The sequence below is a fragment of the Zingiber officinale genome, chromosome 8A (assembly GCF_018446385.1).
Source record: "Zingiber officinale cultivar Zhangliang chromosome 8A, Zo_v1.1, whole genome shotgun sequence".
Taxonomy (NCBI): Eukaryota; Viridiplantae; Streptophyta; class Magnoliopsida; order Zingiberales; family Zingiberaceae; genus Zingiber; species Zingiber officinale.
The window spans coordinates 121,729,168-121,752,486 of record NC_056000.1 but is presented as its reverse complement, the minus strand read 5'-3'; the positions used below and the strand labels follow the sequence as shown (position 1 = coordinate 121,752,486).

General features: G+C 39.0%; 1 protein-coding gene across 1 annotated transcript; it reads left to right on the top strand.

Annotated features, from left to right (window-relative positions):
- Positions 1-4,913: 4,913 nt before the first annotated feature.
- On the top strand, positions 4,914-23,180 carry LOC122011189 (myb-related protein Hv33-like). The gene is made up of 2 exons (XM_042567601.1): positions 4,914-5,239; positions 22,856-23,180. The coding sequence occupies exons 1-2, from the start codon at positions 4,914-4,916 to the stop codon at positions 23,178-23,180; spliced, it is 651 nt and encodes a 216-aa protein (XP_042423535.1).
- Positions 23,181-23,319: the final 139 nt, after the last annotated feature.

Here is a 23,319-nt window from a genome sequence, read left to right as displayed (position 1 = left end):
TTTGGAATCCAGTAAAGGTTCCTACCTACAGGATTAACCAAGTATTTCCTAGGTATATAGATTTTTGATATATTTTTAATTTGACTTTGATGAAATCTATAATACCAATTTAAATTTCTAAAAGTAGGAATATTTGAACCATTAGATTTTTTCAATCTTTCTATTTCTTCTTTTAGTTTTTCATTTTCAATTTTCAATTTTTCAAAATCCTCTATAAACATGATTTTGCCAAAATTCTCTTTGTTTCTAAAATTTCATTTTCTAATTTTACATTTTTATTTTCTAATTTATACATGGATTTAGTCATAGCTTTGATACCAGAGTAAAGCTGATCAGGGGGTAAGAGGCATACCTCACTTACCATGTCGGACTTGAAGCCTGCTTCACTGCTTTCATCCGAGGTCGCTCCCCCCTTCATCGATGCTAGGTTCTGATATACTTTGTCTATCGTAGCTTGCCATTAGTGCTATTCCGGCATATTCTTGAGCTTCTGATTCGAATGAAGAAGTGTCGTCCCAAGTTGCTTTTAGGTTGTGTTTCTTGGGAGACTTCCTTTTAGCCTTTTTGAGTTCTGGGCAGTCTTCTCTTAGGTGTCCCTCCTTCTGACACTGGTAGCACCGCACCTTTCTTCCACCTTTTTGATTTCTTCTATTCTGCATTTTAAATTTATTAGATCTAAAAAACTTTTTAAAATTTCTTACCATGTATGCTTCTTGATCGTCTTCGGAGTCTGACTCGAGTTCATCCTTCTGGGTTGCGTTTAGCGCCATAGTCTGGGTTGTATCCTTTGTCGTTCCTGCATACCTGGTTTCATGCAATTCAAGAGTAGAAAACGACTCTTCTAAAGTGCTTACCTCCAGGTCTTTTGAGATGTAGTAGGCGTCGACGATTGATGTCCATTCCAGAGTTCTTGGAAACGCGTTGAGCGCGTAGCGTATAGTGTCCCGGTTTGTTACCGTTTCACCGAGGTTCTCGAGACCAGTAACTAGTTCTTTTACCTTTGCGTGTAAACCAACTACTTTCTCACCTTTCTCCAGACGGATGTTCATCAGTTTGTTGCAGAGGATGTCCCTTCTAGCGAGCTTTGCTTCAGACGTTCCTTCATGGAGTTCCAAGAACTTCTCCCAAAGTTCTTTAGCAGATGCATAGTTTCCGATGCGGTTGACCTCTTGAGGCGGTAACACGCTCAGCAGGTGATGTTCCGCACGGCTGTTTGCTACCGACTCATTCTGCTCCTTCTTTGTCCAATCGCTCTCCTCTTTGTCTTTTCCATCTTTATCTATTGGAGCTACAAAACCATATTTCATAATAAACCGAATTTCAAAATATGTTTTTAGGAATACCTCCATACGACGCTTCCAGTCTGCGAAGTTCCCCTCGAATTTTGGTGGAACGATGCTTGGTCCGGCCATCTTGTTGCTTCGATCGGCGGTTAGTAGTTACCACTTGTTGGTCCCTTTGGAGGCCGGCAAGAGGGGAGGGGTGAATTGCCCTACAAAATAAAACCAAAAACCCTTCTCGGATATTCAACTAACTTAAAAGAACTTGTAATTAAAAAGGCAGAGACTAATTAAAACAGAAAATAGACACAGAGGAATTACTTGGTTTGCAATCAGAGGATTGCTAATCCAAGGCAAAGAAAGCGCACTAATTGATTCTCCTCTAGGCGGAGTAGCCTCTTACAGCGTTGAAAGCACAGAAAGAAATAACACAAATGAAAGCACTGGATTACAAGTAGTTGCATTCAATGTACAGATCAGTACTTTATTTATAGTACTGGTCCGAGCGCCTGAAAGTGGTTCCGGGCGCCCCCGGGGGGATAAACTTTATCCCCCAACGGTCAGTTTACGAAAATCGCGATCCTGGTCAAAATCATGCTCCGGGCGCCCGGAAGCATTCCGGGCGCCCCGGAGCAAAAAGTCAACTATGGTTGACTTTTTGTCCGGGATCACTTCTCCGTTAAGTCCCAGTCTCGGTCCGGGTCTGTTCGCTCCGGCTCCGCTAGCTTGGGTGATCTCGGCCTTAAGGAATAGGGCTCACCCGAACCCATGTTCCGGCCTTCTCCTCGAGCAGCTTTCCTTCCCGGTTTCTCGTCCCTCGAGCGCCGCGCACGCTCTTCTCGTCCACCGATGTACTCTTCCACGGACACCTCGTCCCTCAGACGCACCGAGCCCGTCGGCTCTCTCCCGTGCCGTCCTTCTCGCTAGCCGCGTCTTCCGCTCGACTTCCTGTGTTCCTAAGCTCCTGCACACTTAGACACAAGGGTTAAACAAACGCAGGACCTAACTTAGCTTGTTTGATCACATCAAAACACCTTGGGGTTCCAACATGACCATGTTGTATCCTTCTTGGTAGGAATTTGACATTCTTGAATCAAAGAAAATAACAAACAGATTTCTAAGACTCTCGTCTTGGGATTTGTAGTGCTGAAAAAAAATAAAAGAGAGAATTCTATAAAGAAAAGAAATAAGTAAAAAAGAAAAAGTTTTAAAAGTGTTTTGAAAATCGGTTAAGTATTTTCAGAGCTACGAGGCTCTGATACCAATTGTTGGATCGAAATAGTGTGATAGAGGGGGGAGGTGAATATCGCTCTTTTAAAACTTTGTTTATCGTATTTTAAAAATAATTAGAATATGCAGCAGAAAGTAAAATACTCAGTTCGGTTACTTGGTTCGAAGTCTAGGTCGACTCCTACTCTAAGGCCCGCGATCCTTGACCGCACCGATGGACAATCCACTAAAACCCTTCTTTCCGAAAACTTCGGAAAGAAGCAGTGCGTACAATATGCAAGATAGTAACACCCTACTATCTTGTAAGAGTTTAAGTATAATGCAAGTTTAAATAAATGTACCGACAATAATAAAAGATGAAGCTTGGTCGACACTTCTGAATGAAGCAGCTTGCGAGTCATAGAGCAGTAGCATGATCAACAGAAGCTTACACAGATATGAATTTCGAACCAAACAGCGTTGCTCAGCCTTGGACCTTGAGCTCTCTTTTATAAGCACCGTCGACGTTCGGTCGACCGATCCCTGGGTTCGGTCTACCGAACTAGCTCCCTTCCATCTTCGCTAAGATCTGATGTTGATTCGATCTTCGGCATTAATTGATCATTAAGGGTTCGGTCGACTGATCCTTCTTTTTGGTCTACCGAACAATATCCTTCCCTGTTCGTCGAGATTTGCTGAGATGTGCACTTAATGCCGCATTGATGAGATGATTTGTTCAGTCAACCGATCTACCCATTCGGTCGATCGATCAGCGTTGTTTCCTTCTCTGCTTCTGATCGATCTGAACTGTGCTAAGTCATCAGGGTTCGATCAATTGATCATATGGTTCGGTCGACCGATCAATCTTTGACCGGACTCCGTTTTAGTTTGGACTTGTATCTTCTCTAAGTTGGCCTTGTTCGGTGACCGATCCTCCGATTCGATTGACCGATCAGGCCGAACATGTAAAATAGTGTTAGATAATAATCCTGCAAAACAGATGTTAGCACAGTAATAATACATCTAATGTATGAGTAAAAATAGATAGTTTAACTGTCTTAATCTCAACTTAGAAACCTTCCCAGTTTCTTTAGTTGGATCAGCGACCTTAGGTTGTTCCCTTCAGGTACCCGACCTCACTGCGCTCCTCCAGTTGTTTACCTCAACTTACCTGCCAAACATTGATCCTCCAGATCTGTTTGGACTTTTCACTTAGCCTTGATCGGCTCGCCAGGATTTTCTGTCAATTTCACTACCAAGTGTCGGGTCCTCCCGATCCACTTGGTCTTTCCACCTGGGTTCCACGATCTGCTAAGGCTTTTCCTGCCTAGCCTCCAACTAAGTCTTTCTTGGTTGAGTAAATAACCTGCACACTTAGTTAACTTGTTAGATCACAACAAAACTTAACTTGAACCTTTGACAATATCAACACTCAGGTTTGATTCTGGTGTAACTTGAACCAACAATGACGAGATATAGAAGGGGTCCCACTGTTTGGCCGAGCAGGGGAGTCGTTCGACCGGGATTCCCTGCCCAGTCGCTCAAGGTTGTTTTTCTCCGTAATCCCTCGGCTCGGTATGTTGTCTCTTGCCCGACCAGACAGGCGGTCCAGTCAGACTAGCATTCACTTGGTCATAGTTGTGAGTATCTGATGTCCTCTATATAGTTGTCCTGGCAGGATGAGTGATATGCTCATATGAGCCTTCGAGCCAATCGGATCCTTCATGCTCGCTCGGCACGTTGTCACCCGTTCAGCCGACTTTTGTCAATCGACGATTTTCTTCCTTTAACCGCCTTAACTTTGAACTCCACGTCGACTACTGTTCTCGCCTTTGACTCACACTTGGTAGACTCTCTTTATCACTACATCAATATTGATATTTAAATTTGAGCTTAAAATATATATATATAATATTTAAATTCAATTTAAAACTCGAAAATATAAAAAATATTTAGTCAAGCTAGCTTGGTTTAAAATAAGAAGTTGAGTTCAGTGTAAATTATTCGAATCATGATTTCAGTAGAATTAAATTATAATTTAAAAATAATTTAAATTCGAATTTGGTTTGATATATATGAAAGGATGACCCATCAGTAATTAAATAAAATATTATTTATTTAAATTCGATAATTTACATATTTTTCCAAAAAAAAAAATATAAACAAATAAACCAAAACTTTGTTTGTAGCCAGTCGAGTATTCCAGTAACAATAAATCCCGATTAATACGCAAGATATTAAATTTTCCAAATATTTTGCCGAATATTTCTAACAACCTTTATACTTCTGTTGGTCTTCTATAAATACAATCTCTGTGCACTTCCTTGCTATACTCCTATACGGACTACGTACTAAGCGGAATTATTCCACATTCATCGTACGCCTCAATCGATCGATCCATCGAAACCGACAAAAGAAGTCTCGATGGAGGCCGAGGGAAGAGTACACGGTGCGCAAGAACTGCTTACGTCACCGGCAGAAGGAGGCACGGAAGGATCGCAGCCGCAGAAAGCTAGGAAGAGAAGATCGTGGACGGCGGAGGAAGACGCTGTGCTGGCGGCGCACGTCCAGGCTCACGGCGTGGGGAAATGGGATGCGGTGCCGCAGAGCACCGGACTGGCACGCACCGGCCAGAGCTGCCGGTTTCGGTGGCTTAACAGACTCCGCCCCGGCCTCAAGGACGACGGCGTCGCCTTCTCACGCGACGAGGAGGCCCACCTTTGCCGCCTCCATGCGGCCCTCGGCAACAAGTGGTCTCGCATCGCCGCCGAAGTACGTCGATCGATCGAACGATCCTCATTATTAATCTCCGATCGGCGCTATCTGTTTTTTGTTTTCCCTCTTTAGGTCATTGATTTTTGTTGTTATGGCGCAGATGGAGGGCAGATCGGAGAACCAAGTCATGCACTACTGGTTTTACTACGTCAGTCGATGCCAACAGGCCGGCCTCAACGTCTACCCTCAGGAGGTGCAACAAGCCGCCGACGGACAACCTTCCCTCCACCAACCACAACCCAAAAGGCACAAGAGTCAGACTTCTTCGTTGCCGCAACAGCTGCCGGCGCCGCCGCCATATCTGCATTCCGTCGGCTATCCCAATTATCCCGTCGTCCCCACTCATCTGGCGCAACCACTCGGTGCCGTTTATCCTGTGAGGATGGCAATCCCTCCTCCTCCTCCTCCTACTCCTCTTCCTTGTCTTCCTCCTCCTCCGGTCATGGCTGAGGCATCGTCCACCACCCAATTCTGGGCGCCCGTCCTGTCATTGTCGAATCAGAATGTTGAACAGGGGATGCAGCCACATCCGCTGGCGCTACCATTGAGAAACACAACGGAATTTACCAAGAATGACCAGGGCTTAGCGTCGCTCCTGCCACATTTCAATCAGAATGTTGTACAGGAGATGCAACCACAGCCGCCGGCGCTACCGTCGGAAAACGAGACTGAAATTAACGATGAAGACCAACTCTTGCCGTCGCTCCTATGGCAGTCGAATCAGAATGTCGAACAGGGGAGTCAGCCCCAGCCGCGCGGCGCTACCAACGGAAAACCCAACTGAATTTAACGAGGAAGGTCAGCCCCTGACGTCTCTCCCGCCAATGTCCAATCAGAATGTTGAACTAGGGAGGCAGTCACAGCCGCCGGCGCTACCAACTGAAAACACAACTGAATTTAACGAGGAAGGGCAACCCTCGACGTCTCTCCCGCCATTTCCCGATCAGAATGTTGAACAGGAGTGGCAGCCACAGTGGTTGGCGCTTTCGTTAGAAAACGCGATGGAATTAAATGAGGAAGACCAGCCCTTGTCGTCGATCTCGCCGCTGTGGGATCAGAATGTCGAACAGGGAATGCAGCCACAGTCGCCGGCACCATCGTTTGGATACGGACACGATTTTTTCGACTTGTGGGGCTTTTACTGAAGAATTGATGCCACCTGGCCGCCGCCAATGTTTTAAATAGATTTTTTCCACGTTGATGCATGGTTGATAGATTCTTTTCAAGTCTGAATAATCGAGAACATGAGTTATTCATATTTTTTTTTCCCTCAAAAACACAGTCAGATAATTTATTCTTAAGATATCTTCAAACCAAGAACGATTGATGCGCATGATTATACGTCTACAATTTGCAAATGGTGCATGTTAATTGAGTATTTCAAGGCATTTCCAATATTCATCTTTTTCCTTTTTCAAGTAAAACTCTTCCCTTGAAGTGATCCTTAACTGCAAAAGAACAAGAAAATGCCGAAGAACTATTTCCTAAACATACAGTTAGTTCACTCCCAATATCTTATACTAGCAAGTTGAAACTGATAACGAATTTGTTAGTAGAATTAGATTTATGAAACTGGAAGAGTTTATATTTAGGGTAAATTTGCATGTAGTCTCCATTGGCAAACACAACTTTGCATGCATTTTTCATTGGAAAAAGTCTTTGTTTTCACTCCCTATTCTAATATACTTACCTAATTGCCCCTGATATTTTAAGTAAAAAAAATCTAAAAATGAGTATATATCCTCTTAAATTCAGTACATTAAACTAGAATCTAGTATATTTTCTATCAAATTGAGTACGATTCTTTTTCCACCTCAATTGGATGGAAAATATACTAGATTTTATTTAAATGATACTCAATTGGATGGAAAATATACTAGATTTTATTTAAATGATACTGAATTTATGAGGAATTATATTAAATAAGAAAAATCTCGTACTCAATTTAATAGAAAATATACTCGATTCTAGTTTAAAATGCTTAATTTAATAGGAATTATACTCATTTTTAGACTATTTATACCTAAAAAAATATGAAGGACAATTTTAATAGAAAATATACTCGATTATACTATATTTTCTTTAAATGATACTCAATTGGATAGAAAATATACTAAATTTTCTTTAAATGATACTTAATTGGATAGAAAATATACTAGATTTTCTTTTTACATGGTGCTGAATTTAGAAGGAATTATATTAAAATAGGAAAAAAATATGCTCAATTTAATAGAAAATATACTCGATTCTAATGTAAAGTGTTGAATTTAAAAGGAATTATACTCATTTTTGGACCTTTTTGTACCTAAAAAATTTGAGAGCCAATTAGGTCACAATATTTGCATGAGGGAGTTGAAGCAAATAAAACTTTGCATGCAGGGAGTGGAAACAAAAATTTTTATGAGTGGGGACTGCATGCAAAATTCAAGTTATGATTGGAGATTTTTCTCTACTTTACCGTTATATTTATAGCACTGGTCGTGTTGTACTTCAATTTGGAGTATTAGGCTTTGCACGACCAGGGCGACGTTAATGCCTATCCAGTCTTTAGTGCAGAGATGTTGAGAAGGAGCTGTAGCTGGGATTTAAGATGGGACAGAGTAAAAACGTGAGAGAAAGAGATAGACAATCTGGGATGACGATATCGCGCTCATGATGGTAAAAGATGAATACGTTCGTCCCAAATGCTCCCATTAATCCATCCCAGGATTAATACGGAGAAGGTAAATCACAGGTGGCTACTAGTCTATGGAATAATGACTAACACATAAAGGAGATATTTATCTCGATTTTACCGAGATTCGGATCTCCCCTCATAGAGCGAAAGAGGTGAAGATCGGCCCAATAAGAAATACAATTACTAGTCCATCCATCAAGTCTTTAGTGATTGGGCTAATTAAATAAATTATTAAGGAATACCCAACTAATTATAATCTGAAGGCCAACATCATGGATTAGATCCTATCGAATCCAACATTCTCCCACTTAGCCAAAGGACATAATTAGCTTCAAAATAGGTTTAATATATCGGCAACATTATATCCTTAATAATCCACATCATCTAAATATTTGATCGGATATAAGTCGAGATCTAAAATCATATGTAATATATTCATTCCTAACTCACAATCTTACACTGTCGATGTTATGGTTCAATAAATATAAGTGGTCCTTCAATGATTTATTTATAATGCTCAATGTTAATGCACAAATAAAAGCAATAAATCACATGATCATAAATAGGATCCAAAACATTACAAATGTGATCACAAATCAATATCCAAATCAAATAAATGCCCTCTCTAAATTAAAGCTTGCAAAAAGTCCCAAGTTATGCACATGCTCGCGAAACATCTTGGGAGGCAAGGCTTTCGTCAATGGGTCTGCCACCATAGCACTAGTACTAATTGTTGGAACCCCAAGGTTGTTTTGGTGTGATCAACAAGTTAAGTTAGGTCTTGTGTGTATTTAACCTAGTGTCTAAGTATGCAGGAGCTTAGGAGCACAGGTAGCTGAGTGGAAGACGCAGCTAGCGTGAAGGACGACAGTCCGAGGGACGAGGTGCTGCGGAAGAGTACACCGGCGGACGAGAAGGAAGTGTGCGGTGGTTCCGAGGGACGAAAGCCGGAGCGGAAGATTGCTCGTGGACAAGAGACGCAGCTAGCGAGATGAACGGCACGCGGTGCGTCCGAGGGACGAAGACTGCGGATGAGTATGCCGGTGGACAAGAAGGAAACACGCAGCGATTCCGAGGGACGAGAAGCCGGAGGGAAGCCCGCTCGAGAAGACCGGAACTTGGGTTCGGGTGAGCCCTATTCCGGATAGCAGAGATCACCCTAGCAAGCGGATCCGGAGTAGAAGACCTGGACCGAGCTGAACCAAACCGGAGCAGTGGTCCCCGGATTAAAAAGTCAACGTTGGTTGACTTTGGATGTAACGACCCGACCCTTTGGCCTCTTGGGCGGCCCTTGCGGCGGTCCACTGGTGGCCCTTATGTCGTCGGCCCATTTGGCGACCTCTCATGTCATCGACTGACGACTCTTTGGCCGTGTCGTTACTCACTAGGACTTTCCACCCCTGGCCAGTGGATTTTTGCCTCCCCCAGGATTCGAACTCTAAACCTCCAAGCTTAAGTATTAGAGTTTATGAATCCTGGTAACCAAGTGAGATTATAAAAGGCGCCTTTTTATTGTAACGACCCAGCCCTTTGGCCTCTTGGGCGGCCCTTGTGGCGGCCCAACTGGCGGCCCTTATATCGTCGACCCATTTGGCGACCTCTCATGTCATCGACTGACGACTCTTTGGCCGTGTCGTTACTCACTAGGACTTTCCACCCCTGGCCAGTGGATTTTTGCCTCCCCCAGGATTCGAACTCTAAACCTCCAGGCTTAAGTATTAGAGTTTATGAATCCTGGTAACCAAGTGAGATGATCTCACTTGGTTACCAGGATTCATAAACTCTAATACTTAAGCCTGGAGGTTTAGAGTTCGAATCCTGGGAGAGGCAAAAATCCACTACCAGGGGTGGAAAGTCCTAGTGAGTAACGACACGACCAAGGGTCGTCGGTCGACGACATGAGAGGTCGCCAAATGGGCCGACGACATAAGGGCCACCAGTGGACCGCCGCAAGGGCCGCCCAAGAGGCCAAAGGGTCGGGTCGTTACATTGGACTCCGGGGCGCCCGGAACAGTCCGGGGCGCCCGGAGCAGCCCGGGGCGCCCGGACCCAGTATTTTGACCAGATCGAGTCAAAACTCGATCTGAACGTTGGGGGATAAAATTTATCCCCCCCAGGGCGCTCGGAACCCTTCCAGGCGCCCCGACCAAGGCTATAAATATAGCCTTGGTCAAGAAGCTTCACATCAACTCATAGATTTACATTCCAAACACTTGTGCGATTCTGTTCTAGTTTAGCTTCTGTCTTTTGTGCTTTCACTGCTGTAAGAGGCTTCTCCGCCTGAAAGAGATATTTTAGTGCACGTTCATTCCTTGGATTAACAACCTCCTTGGTTGTAACCAAGTCAAGTTGTGAGCCTCTTCTTTCTGCTTTTTATTTACTGCTAATTTACTTTATGCAAGTATTCTGTTGAAAGTTCGAGAAGGGTCTTTGTTGTTTTTTTTACAGGCTATTCAACCCCCCCTTCTAGCCGGCCCAACGGTCCTACAAGTGGTATCAGAGCCGAGACACTTCAGGAGGACTAACCGCCGAACGAAGCAACGAGATGGCCGGATCTAACATCCACCCGCCAAAATTCGAGGGGGACTTTGCAAGCTGGAAAAAGCACATGGAGGTATTTTTCGGTACCGATTTTGATTTATTACTAACAATGAAACTCGGTTTTGAAGCTCCCGAGGGCAAAGCAAAAAATCAATGGACAAAGAAATAGCAGGCCGAGTACGTGGCAAACAAGAAAGCAGAATTCCATCTGCTAACCGTACTTCCGCCACAAGAAGTCAACCGTGTCGGCACCTACAACTCGACAAAGGAGCTTTGGGAGAAGTTCCTTGAATTACACGAAGGAACATCCGAAGCCAAGCTTGCGAGACGGGACTTACTTCGCAACCAACTCACCAACCTCTGTCATGAAGAAGGTGAAACAATTGCACATCTACACTCGAGGATACAGGAGCTCATCACCGGACTTTTGAATCTCGGAGAAGAGGTAAGTAACCGAGATTCGCTCAGGTACGCTTTAAATTCCTTCCCTAGAAATTCAAAATGGACATCATTAGTAGATGCTTTTTACATTTCGAAGGACTTAGAAAAAATTTCATTAGAAGAATTTTTTTCAACATTTGAAGTGCATGAGTCAAGATGTGCAGGAATGAGGGAGCCAAAGAACAACGTCGCCCTCAAAGCTTCGAGAGACGAACCTGAATCGGAATCTTCTCTCGACGACGAGGAAATGGTAATGATGGTAAGATGATTTAAGAAGTTATACAATTCTAGAAAAACTAGCCATCCACAGGGTAGAAAGAAAAGAACGATCCGCTGCTATCATTGCGACGAAGAAGGCATGTCAAGGACAACTACCCCAAGCTGAAGAACAAAGACAAGGAAAAGGGTAAGAAGCCTACCCAAAAATGAAAGGCCCTGAAGGCGACGTGGGACGATACGTCGTCTGAATCGGAAGTCGAAGCATTCTCCGGACTCGCACTGATGGCGAGTCATCAAGACGACGACTGCGATTCAAGCTCTTCCGAAATGAGCATCGAGAGCATCGATGAAGGGGAAGACATGTCGGAAGAAAGCAGCAGCTCAGGGGGAGAAACGGACAACGAGATCAACAAGGTAAGTCAGGTACGATCTCTTCCTCCCGATAAAATGTTTAAGTTCGTCAAACTTTTAACAAAAGATTGCTGAGAAAGTGAAAATAAAATTTTAAAAGTAATTCTAGCTAAGTCCTGTCCTTAGAAGAATTAGATAAATTAAAAATAGCAAATGAAAAATTGAAACTTGAAAATGATGATTTGAAAATTCAAGTAGATAACTTAAAAACTATGCATGTTCATCTAAAACTGGTACTTTAAATATCACCCGGGACAAATTAGGAACATTTCAAGAAAATATGTCCCTAAAAGCTTTCTAATTAATCCAGTAGGGTGGAACCTATATTGGGTTCCTAAATCATGCCTAAACTAAATTATAAAATTAGAGCTTTAAGTGAGAAAATTAAACAAAGAATTTTCTTATGAGGCTTTGTCAAGGAAGTGGTTGTTGCTCCAATAACCAAGAAGGCCTAGTGCCTCGCCACGACCTGGAAGCCAAAATATTGAAATAAATGTTTAATTAACTTACTAATAAAGTATTAATACAAGAATTAATTAGTGCTTTAAAAAGGTTATTCAAAACATTTTATTTTAGAAATTTACTTACTTAGAATTTTTTTTCCCTAAGTCATTTTTTTTGTGCTTAAAAATTCTCAAAAATTTAAGTTAGGATTTTTTTTAGGATTTTTCTTACTTAGAAAAATTCTCAAAAATCATTTCTTCCTAAGTTAAAAACTTTTTCCTGAAACTAGAAATCTCAGCTTAAATTACTTAGAAAAATTTTCTACTTTTCTTAAAAATCTAGAATTTTTTTTTATATTTTTTCTAAGTTTTTAAACCCTTAGATTGCTTTTTCTTGGAACCCCATTTTTTTGTGATCAAAGGGGGAGAAGGGAAAGTATAAGTTTAGGGGGAGGTAGATAGATTTAATCTTTTAGCACTTAAATTACAAATTAAGTTAATTTACTTAATTTTATTTTATGTCTATTTTAACCCTAGCTTAAATTAGGTTGATCACACCAAAAAGGGGGAGATTGTTGGAACCCCAAGGTTATTTTGGTGTGATCAACAAGTTAAGTTAGGTCCTGTGTGTATTTAACCTTGTGTCTAAGTGTGCATGAGCTTAGGAGCACAGGTAGTTGAGTGGAAGACGCAGCTAGCGTGAAGGACGGCAGTCCGAGGGACGAGGTGCTGCGGAAGAGTACACCGGCGGACGAGAAGGAAGTGTGCGGTGGTTCCGAGGGACGAAAGCCGGAGCGGAAGATTGCTCGTGGAGCAAGAGACGCAGCTAGCGAGATGGACGGCACGCGGTGCGTCCGAGGGACGAAGACTGCGGATGAGTACGCCGGCGGACGAGAAGGAAACACGCAGCGATTCCGATGGACGAGAAGCCGGAGGGAAGCCCGCTCGAGAAGACCGGAACTTGGGTTCGGGTGAGCCCTATTCCGGATAGCAGAGATCACCCAAGCAAGCGGATCCGGAGTAGAAGACCCGGACCAAGCTGAACCAAACTGGAGCAGTGGTCCCCGGATGAAAAAGTCAACATTGGTTGACTTTGGCCTCCGGGGCGCCCGGAACAGTCCGGGGCGCTCGAAGCAGCCCGGGGTGCCCGGAACCCTTCCGGGCGCCCGGACCAGTATTTTGACCAGATCGAGTCAAAACTCGATCTGAATGTTGGGGGATAAAATTTATCTCCCCCAGGGCGCCCGGAACCCTTCCAGGCGCTCCGACCAAGGCTACAAATATAGCCTTGGTCCTGAAGCTTCACATCAACTCAGAGATTTACATTCCAAACACTTGTGCGATTTTGTTCTAGTTTAGCTTCTGTCGTTTGTGCTTTCACTGCTGTAAGAGGCTTCTCCGCCTGAAAGAGATATTTTAGTGCACGTTCATTCCTTGGATTAACAACCTCCTTGGTTGCAACCAAGTCAAGTTGTGAGCCTCTTCTTTCTGCTTTTTATTTACTGCTAATTTACTTTATTCAAGTGTTCTGTTGAAAGTTCGAGAAGGGTCTTTGTTGTTTTTTTACAGGCTATTCAACCCCCCTTCTAGCTGGCCCAACGGTCCTACATTAATGTGCTCAATGGATATTAACTCGTTTTGAATCCTTTCCTTCACAACAAGATACTTAATGTTAATATGCTTGGAAGCACTACTTGACTTGTTGTTCTTAGAAAAAAAAATATGGTAGCTGGGTTGTCGCAGAATATTTTCAGTGGTCTGGACATAGAATTCACCACTTGAAGCCCCATGATAAAATTTTTAATCCATATAGCATGGCACGAGGATTCATAACAGGCTACAAATTCCGCTTCCATGGTAGAAGAAGCTGTAATATCCTATTTTGTACTTTTCCACAAAACAGGTGTTCCAGATAACATAAAAACTTATCCAAATGTAGATTTTCTAGTATCGAGGCATCCTGCATAGTCAGAATCAGAATATCCAATGGTCTCAAGAAAATATGATCTCCTGTAAATGAGCATGAAATCTTTTGTACCCTATAAGTATCGCATAACTTTCTTGGCATTCTTCCAATGATCCATTCCTAGATTAATTTAGTATCGACCAAGCATGGCAACAATATATGTGATATCTGGACACGTACATACTTGAGCATACATTAGACTTCATACAACAGATGCGTAAGGAAATTCCTCCATCTCATTAAGCGCCAACGGAGTCCTAGGACACTGTGATAAACTGAACCTATCGTCTTTATAGACCAGTGCAACTATGGTAGAACAATTATGCATGTTGAATCTTTTTAGAACCTTTCAATATAGGCTCTTTGAGATAGACCCAACATACCACGTGATCTATCCCGGTGAATTTCAATGCCTATAACATAAGAGGTTTCACCGAAATCTTTCATATCAAATTTACTTGATAGAAAATCTTTTGTCTCTCGTAACATGCCTAAATCATTACAGGCAAGTAAAATATCATTCACATACAGTACGAGAATGATAAATTTTCTCCTATAGATTCGCATAAAAATGCATTGGTCGTCAACATTCTCCTTGCAACCAAATTTACTAATCACCCCTAGAAACTTCAAATACCATTGTCGAGATGACTACTTAAGATCGTAAATGGATTTCTTAAGTTTGCATACCATTTGTTCCTTGCCCTTAACCAGAAATCCTTCTGGTTGCGTCATACAAATATCTTCATGCAAGTCACCATTAAGGAATGTAGTTTTGACATCCATTTGATGTAGTTCTAAGTCAAAATGAGCTACAAGGACCATAATTATACGGAACGCATTCATTTTAGACACGGGTGAGTTCATTATAATCAATACCTTCTTTTTGAGTAAACCCTTTATCAACCAAATGGGCCTTGTATCGTTTGACATTTCCTTGAGGATTCAGTTTGGTTTTAAAAACCCACTTACAACCTATCGGTTTGAATCCTTGAGGTAAGTCTACATGGTCCCACACATTATTTAATTTCATTGATGCCAACTCTTCATTCATGCCTTCAAGCCATTGAGGTGTTTAGTCGCCTGTCATTACATCATTAAATAATGTGGGATCATTCCCAATAGAATTATCACAACCATCAAAATAGATAAAGTCATCCAGAGTAGTTGGCTTTCTCACTCATTCTAACCTTCGTAAAGGTGGGTCATGAACAATAATAGGAGAAGGTTCATCAACGTGATCTAAAACATTAGACATCATCTCATTATTTGATGATTCTCCCACAGAATCAGGGATAATCAAATCTCTTGAAATAATGGGAACATTTAAAATTTCATGTTTCTCTTCAAGAATATTTTTACGAGACGTGCTATCATCACAATTACCAACATCTTTCAAAAATATTGCATGTCTAGTTTCAATTATTCTTATGGTATGAGATGGACAATAAAATCGATAACCCTTTGAGTTCTGGGTAACCGATGAAATAACAACTTATTATCTTAGGATCAAGCTTTCATATATTTGGGTTGTAAAATTTAGCCTCTGCAGGACATCCCCATACACGCATATACCCAATATTTGGTTTCCTTTATGCCCATATTTCATAAGGGATTTTAGGAACACGATTTAGTATATGCATAGTTGTCTTAAGAGCCTCAACCCAAAGATACTCAAGTAAAGAAGTTTGGCATATCATACTTCGTACCGTATCCATAAGGGTATACGATTACGTCTCTCAACAACATCATTTTGCTGAGGCATGCCCGACATAGAAACCTGAGCAATAATGTCACATTCATTTAGAAATAAGGCAAAAGGTCTAGGATTATGACCTGAGTCGAAGAATCTTTCATAATATTCTCCTCCTCTATCATATCAAACCACTTTAATCTTTCGATCAAGTTGGTTTTCAACTTCTGATTTATAATCCTTAAAAACCTGGAGTACTTCAGATTTTTCATGAAGGAGATAAATATATCCATAACGAGAGTGGTTGTTAATAAAGGTGATGAAATAGCGATGTCCATGAATACCAAGAGTATAAGGACTACTGATATCAGTATGAATCAGTTCTAATAGCCCATTACTTTTAGTTGTCTCATGTTTGTTCTTTTGTGCAAATTTTCCTTTAATACACTTAATACATGTATCGAAATTAGAGAAATCTAATGAATGAAGTATTCCATCTTTAATGGACATTACATTCTGTCCTGAGATATATGGCCCAAACGTTCGTGCCATAGTATTAAAGAATTCTCATCGATTAATTTTCTTTTGTTTATGATTTGGGTTGTACAATTTTCAAGCATTGATTCCAATATGTTCACAGAAGAAGCATTTAAACATAATTTAAAGAGTTCTCCCTCTAAAATACCAGAACCAACAATTTTATTGTTTAATGAAATGTTAAAACCTTTATTCTCGAACAAGACTGAATAACCATGAGTGACAAGTCGAGAAATTGAAATAAGGTTTCTTGTAATACTGGGAACATATATAGTATCAAATAAATTCAGTTTGAAACCACTCTCCAAAATCAAAGGGAGAGTTCCTATGACTTCAACTGAAACTTTATTTCCATTTCCAACCAAAACGTTGTGTTCTCCTTTATTTAGCTTCCTCGCGAAACGGAATCCCTACGATGAACAAGCAATATGTACAGAAGCACCACTATCAATCCACCATGTATCAGTAGGAACATTTGCAAGAAATGATTCATAACAAACATAACTATACATTTTACCCTTTTTAGCTAACCACTCCTTGAATTTTGGACAATCCTTCTGAAAATGAGTAGGCTCGCGACAAAAGTTGCATTTTCAAGTCTTGGAACCTGAAGTCTTTGCCTTATTTCTGTCATTATTTTTCTTCATATGTCTTTTGTCCTTTCCATGCAGTTTCCGTTTCTTGCCCTATCATTGAGTGGTAAAGTGGGCACTATCAGGTGTCTCAACCTTAAATCTTTCTTCTTCTTGATCACAAATACTGATCAATTCGCTCATTTTCCATTTCTCTTTTTGAGTATTATAGTTGATCTTGAAAGGACCAAATTGAGAAGGAAGAGATGTCATAATGAAATGGACGAGAAAGCCCTCAAAGATCTCCATGTCCATGGCCTTAAGCTGAGCAGTCATATTATTCATTCTTAGGATATGCCTATGAACACCACCAAGGTCGTTGTACTTAGAAGTTACCATATTGATGATCAGTGTCGTAGCAAGTGCTTTAGAGGAGATCTGAAACTGCTCCTCAATGGAATCAAGGAAGTCCTTAGCATTTTCAAAATCAGGCATGCCTCCTCGAATATCCGACGATATGGAACCTTTCATTATCATAAGTGACAAACGGTTGGACCTTTCCCACTTTTCATAAGCAGATTTTTCATCTTGAGTGCTAGTGTCTGAAAGTGGGGTAGGTTTATCAACCCATAAGGCATAATCAAGGTCCATAACACCCAGAACGAGGTGAATTTGTTCGTTCCATTCCTTAAAATTGCTACCCGTTAGAGTTTCAATGGACGTGATTTGGCTCGTAATTGAAGCTGCGTTCATAGAGTTAAATCATGCTCATTAACAATAATGGAAAATATAAATCATAATCATAATACATAAGCAATTGAAGAAGTACACTATAATGTAATTATAGAATTGAATTTATATCACCGTTGGGAAGAAAATAAATTGAGACTACAATTAAGCATTCCATTAGTGCCAAAAATTATGATGGAGAATAATGACATACTTTATCCATTGAGAAAATAACAAATGTTATAATCTTCCATTGGGCTGACTGTAATAAATGCACATAAATTTTCTCCGTTAGATTTTTGACTTAATCATAGAACTAAATTCAAATCATCGTTGGGTAGAATTGATTTAGAACTACGATTAAATTGTGTGTTAGTGCTAAAGTATGATAGAAAATTAAACATAAGTTTTCTATCAAGAAATAGCAAAATATTACAACCTTCTACTGGGTCGATTGTAATAGATGCACGATTTTTTAAAATCCATAAAAACTTTAACATGATTATAGTTGAATTCACCCCACTGTTAGTCAGAAGGTAAATTCATAGTATAATAAATTTCATTCAATAATTAAAATAATAATTTTCAGTTGGGCCAATTATTAATTTTAATATAAGAATATAACATAAGTGTGGCTTCATTATTCCTATTTTCGGTCTGGACATAGAAAGTTTCTGAAGTATCTAAAGATTGTTGAAGATAGTAAGAGTCCTATTACAGTGTACTATGATAGTCAAGCTACTATAGCTTTTTCTAAGGATCCCAAATATCACAATAAGGACAAACAGATAGAAATTAAGTATAATTTTGTAAGAGATCTTGTTGACAAGAAAAAGATAATTCTAGAGTATATCCCTACACATGCTATGTTTGCAAATCCTTTTACTAAGTCATTGACTAAAGAGTCATTTTAAAGATATGTGAAATCTTTGAGACTTCGTAAAATATAACACATTGTAAAATGTTATGATCTATTCAGTGTATATATTGTCGTTATATTTTGGAAAAAAGTCTCGGTGAGCATGTTGGCTGGTTGAGATTGGTCCACTTACATGGACAATTATCTCTATTTGTTGAGTATAAATAGAGGTAAGACCATTATTTATGGGACAACTTATGTAGCTTTGTATAGAGGCATACCCATAAGTTGGGATTGCCTTGATAATTGTGATAAGATGAGATCATTTATGTATATTAGAGTAAATGAACCAACCATTTACTGAATCTGCTAAAGGTCAGATTGAAATTCATAAGTTAAATTCATGATTAGACATTAGGTATGTCTAGATCAAAATCTATATGATATTAAATTTTAAGAAAAAATATGCACTCTTTTTGGTAAAAAAAGAAAATATCGTAACATATGATTCATACCGCATGTGTTATTGCGATAATAAGTGTAGTAGGAGAATGACTCTCTACTTCTCTATTATGTGAGCCCTTCAGATTATACGTTAATTTCATTCTTATCCTAAGTGACTATTTAATTGTCTACTTAAAATTCTAATTATTATCCACTACTTTAACATGTATCCTATTGGCTATAGATGATTCAATTTATAGAGCATAACTAAGAAAGTGACTGTTTAGAATAAATAGATTCTATCTAAAAAGGAAGATATAGCTAAATTTACATCTTTGATATTTATTCATTAGTCGATCAATTATATTTTTTTATTGAGTATATAAAATATGATTATGGATAATTGTATTGATTAGAGATGTTGAATATACTCTCAATATAATTGTCATTATGAGAGATTAAAGTTATTTATATTGATAATAATATTTAATCTAGGGTAAAATTAAGTTATTGGTGTCTTTGATTCAATTGATAAAGTAGCTAAGTGTAATAATTTTCTTAGCATTAATTACTTAGTGTGTTATACGAATCATTTTTCCTAAAGTATGCATTAAATATTCTTACGTGGTCTTTGTGATTAAATGACTTTTATGAATTGATTTAGACGAATGGTAGATATTGGAGTTAAGAAGGTGAAAAGACACATCTTCCCCTTCATCTCCCTCTTTAATTATCGACGTTACCATCGCTTGCCTTTTGTATAAAAAGCGTCAAGGCAATTGGTGCAGAGGTCAATCGAGAGAGAACAGATCAAGGTTGGTTGATCCATTTACAGGAAATGGATTTGGCTCGTGGACCTTTGAGGGGCAGTTCATTATTGTTCTTCCGACAACGAGCACAATGAACTTGTTGAGATTTGTCAAAGTCATCCACTGTGAGTAATTACAGTTTTACAAATTTTGTTTAGATCAACAAGCTTGATAGATTGTCATTTCTTTTAGCTCCTTCTTGACTTGTTCGAGTTCGGTTTCCAATGCCTTATTCTTCCTTTTCTCTTCAGCCACCACAAGCTCTGCTGATTTACACCCTCTTTGGTCACCTCTAGCTCAACATTTATTAAGGTAGACTTGTTTCAATTCTTCCTATAGACAATCCATCTTGGTCACTTTATCTTTCAATTCGATTTCAAGGCGCTTAATCAACAGGTGGTTGGAATGCAGAATTCTCTTTATAACAACCTAATTCCGGTTGTGGAGGAATATCTAATTCCCAATTAGTAGGTCAGGTCACAGGTGCAGCAAAGCACACAAAGAAATATTGGATCTTCCAAAATTTGTTAGGGCATTTTGTTAGAAGCTGTGAGGCCGAGATGCATAAAAGAAGACGTCGGTTTCCTTCTTCTTGGGATAAAAACAAGTAGTGAAAGATCTTGGGAGATATCTGTAGATCATAATATGATAGTACAATATGAAAGCCACATAGCAACTTGGAAGAATTAGAGGTAAATTGATTCAGTGGAATCTTGAAGTATTTGGAAATTTCTCCAAAGGATGGATGACTCACCGTCGGAAAAGTAATTATAAATATCTAAAGCTCTTCGCAATTTCATAAACCAATTCTCTTGATCTTTGGATGTTCCTTCATCTCTTGCACTTGGATGAATCCCTTCTCTTCTTGTCATGTCACTTCTCTTCTCGTTAAATGACTTGGATACCTTTACAATGGGAATCCCCAAAGGGTAGTATGGTCATTTGTCCCAATTAAATGTGGGCATTATGTGCATCATGGGCAACCTCCATGATCCCATATTTCCATTACCAACATCTCGAACTCATCCAATCAAGTTACCAAGGCTAATTAGTCACAAAGACTAAATAAAATTAAGTCACGTAGACTATATGAGAATTTAGTCATAAAAACTATCCAAGAATCAAGTCACAAAGACTATATAAGAGTTTAGTCACAAATACCATATCAGAACATACGATCCATACTTACAAAAAATGGTTTGTGCGACAGCAAGCATACTGCGCGATAGTTGCTAAGAAAATTATTACACTTACATATCCGCTCTCTGAGAAATCAATGTTAATAAAGTTGTTACACTTATTTAGCCACTCTTTCAAATGAATCAGAGACACTCTCATAATGGTACATAGTCTCTCTCCTGACGGTACATATCCGTTATCTAGGAAACATCCAATCTCCCAGTGGCATACAACCATTATTTTGGAGATATTCATGTCTTGCTATTTACCTAGATTAAATAATCTTTATTTACATCAATATGAATATCTCTAATCCCTCATAATGACTATTATGTCAAGAGCATATTCCATATTCAATATTCACAATCATTTCTATACATAATAGAAATGAGTCGACTAGTGAATAACATGAAAAGATGTAAATCTATTTAATTTTCTTTTTTAACTGGAATCTATTCATTCTAATCAATCATTTTCTTAGTTATGCTCCATACACAGAATCATCCATTGTCATAGGATATATGTTAAAGTAGCAAACACTGATTAAAACTTCAAGTAAACAGCTAAATAGTCACTAAGGGCAAAAATTGAGATCAACTTATAAACTCAAAGGTCTCACATAGTAGAAAAACAACAATCCATTCTCCTACTACCCTTTTCAACGCAATGACACATGTGGTATGAATCACATGGTATGATGTTATTCTCTTTACTAAAAAGAGAACATGTTTTCTTCAAATTTAATATCGTACAGATTTTGATCTAAACATACCTAATATCTAATCTTGAATTCAACATATGAATTCCAATCTGACCTTTAACAAGTTCAGTAAATGGTGAGCTCATTTACTTTGATCATTATTAACACATAAATAATCTTATCTTGACACAATTATCAAGGCAACATTAACTTATGGATATGTTTTTGTTCATAGCTACGTAAGTTGTCTCATAAGTAATGGTCTTATCTCTATTTATACTTAACAAACAGAGATTATTGTCCATGTAAGTGCACCAATCTCTACCTGTCACATGCTCACCGAGATCTTATATGAATTAACAAAAATAATATATACACTGAATAAATTATGGCGAATAAGACAATCAAATCATAATATATGATTGTTATTATAATCTTGTTATAATCTATGAAGTCCTAAAGACTTTACATATTCTTTAAATAACTCTCTAGTCCACTACTAGAATTAAGGTCTTTTAGGACACACATAAATGTCTTTATAGTATGCTTTTAGTGACAGTAAAGCTATGGCGACATCATCAAAAAATATATTGAAATGCGGTGTTAGCATAGACCCTCTAATATTCCTGACATTTGTATAATGTCATTATAAAATATTTATGCTAACTAAAAAAATGTCTTAAATATAGGAATATAATGACAATCGTAAATGTCACGAAAAAATATTTCATGGACATTTATGCGTGTCTTTTTATTATCTAAATAAGGACAAATATAAATGTCACCTAAACTAATTTATATTGACAATTATAAATGTTTTAAATTTTTATATAAGGACAATAAAATATGTTACTAGTGATAATTTATAATGATATGTTAAACTGTTATCTTATATAATCTATAATGACATTATTAAATGTCAATTATAATATTTTATAAAAACATTAAATAGAAACCTTTAGAATACATCACAATAAATTGCTAATATTTATTCAAAATACAAAACATTAATCACATAATAGAAAAAGTTACACATCATCACAATCTAACCATCATCACAATTCATCACAATAAAAATAGAAATATTTTATATCCAAAATATCCAATTCATTCACCATATCATCACAATTCGTCCCATCATCACAAAAGTACAAATGCATTACTAATGTAAAAGTATTGAATCCAATGCTAACTAAATAAAATAAAAGTCTTATAAAATAAAAAACCAACTAATTTACTATCAACCATCTTCAACCATCATATGCAAAATCCAAGTACATGTCTCCTATTGCAGCCCAGTCACCTATTGCAACCATCATCACAATACATCTTTTTTTTTTCACACTATTTTTCTTTTCTCGCCATCATCAGGTGGTCTCAAATTGCAGCCCAGTTGCCAGGGAGAACAGATAATGAGATCAAGAACTACTGGAACTCATGCATCAAGAAGAAGCTGATGCAGAGTGGAATCAATTCCAGAAAACACGCAGTTGAAGCGCATCAGGTTGCAGAAACCATGTGCAGTGACTCCTTGGCCCCAAGTTCGTCGAATCTATTGCAGGAGAATTCTGAGCCAAATCCATCAACACTGTCCATGGAGCCACCTGTTGTTTCATCAATCTCGAACATGATTCTCCCTACCAGCTTCCATGACTTGGGGGCAAGCAATTCCTGCGGAAGTGAGTTTGAGTTGTAGAGCTCTGGTGTTCTTTTTGATGGTGGCATCCTCCAATGGCTGGAGTTGCTGCCCAACAAAGGTGTTCCGATCCACATCAATGGTGAGCCAGAGGAATTGAAATGGTCAGAATATCTTAATGGCACCACTTTGTCCAAAA

What these genes read in the sequence shown, in the direction of transcription:
- LOC122011189 (XM_042567601.1), top strand. Translation starts at nt 4,914, where the DNA reads ATGGAGGCCGAGGGAAGAGTACACGGTGCGCAAGAACTGCTTACGTCA. An exon ending in CATGCGGCCCTCGGCAACAA is followed by an intron (nt 5,240 to 22,855) that starts GTGGTCTCGCAT and finishes CGCCATCATCAG; the next exon opens with GTGGTCTCAAATTGCAGCCC.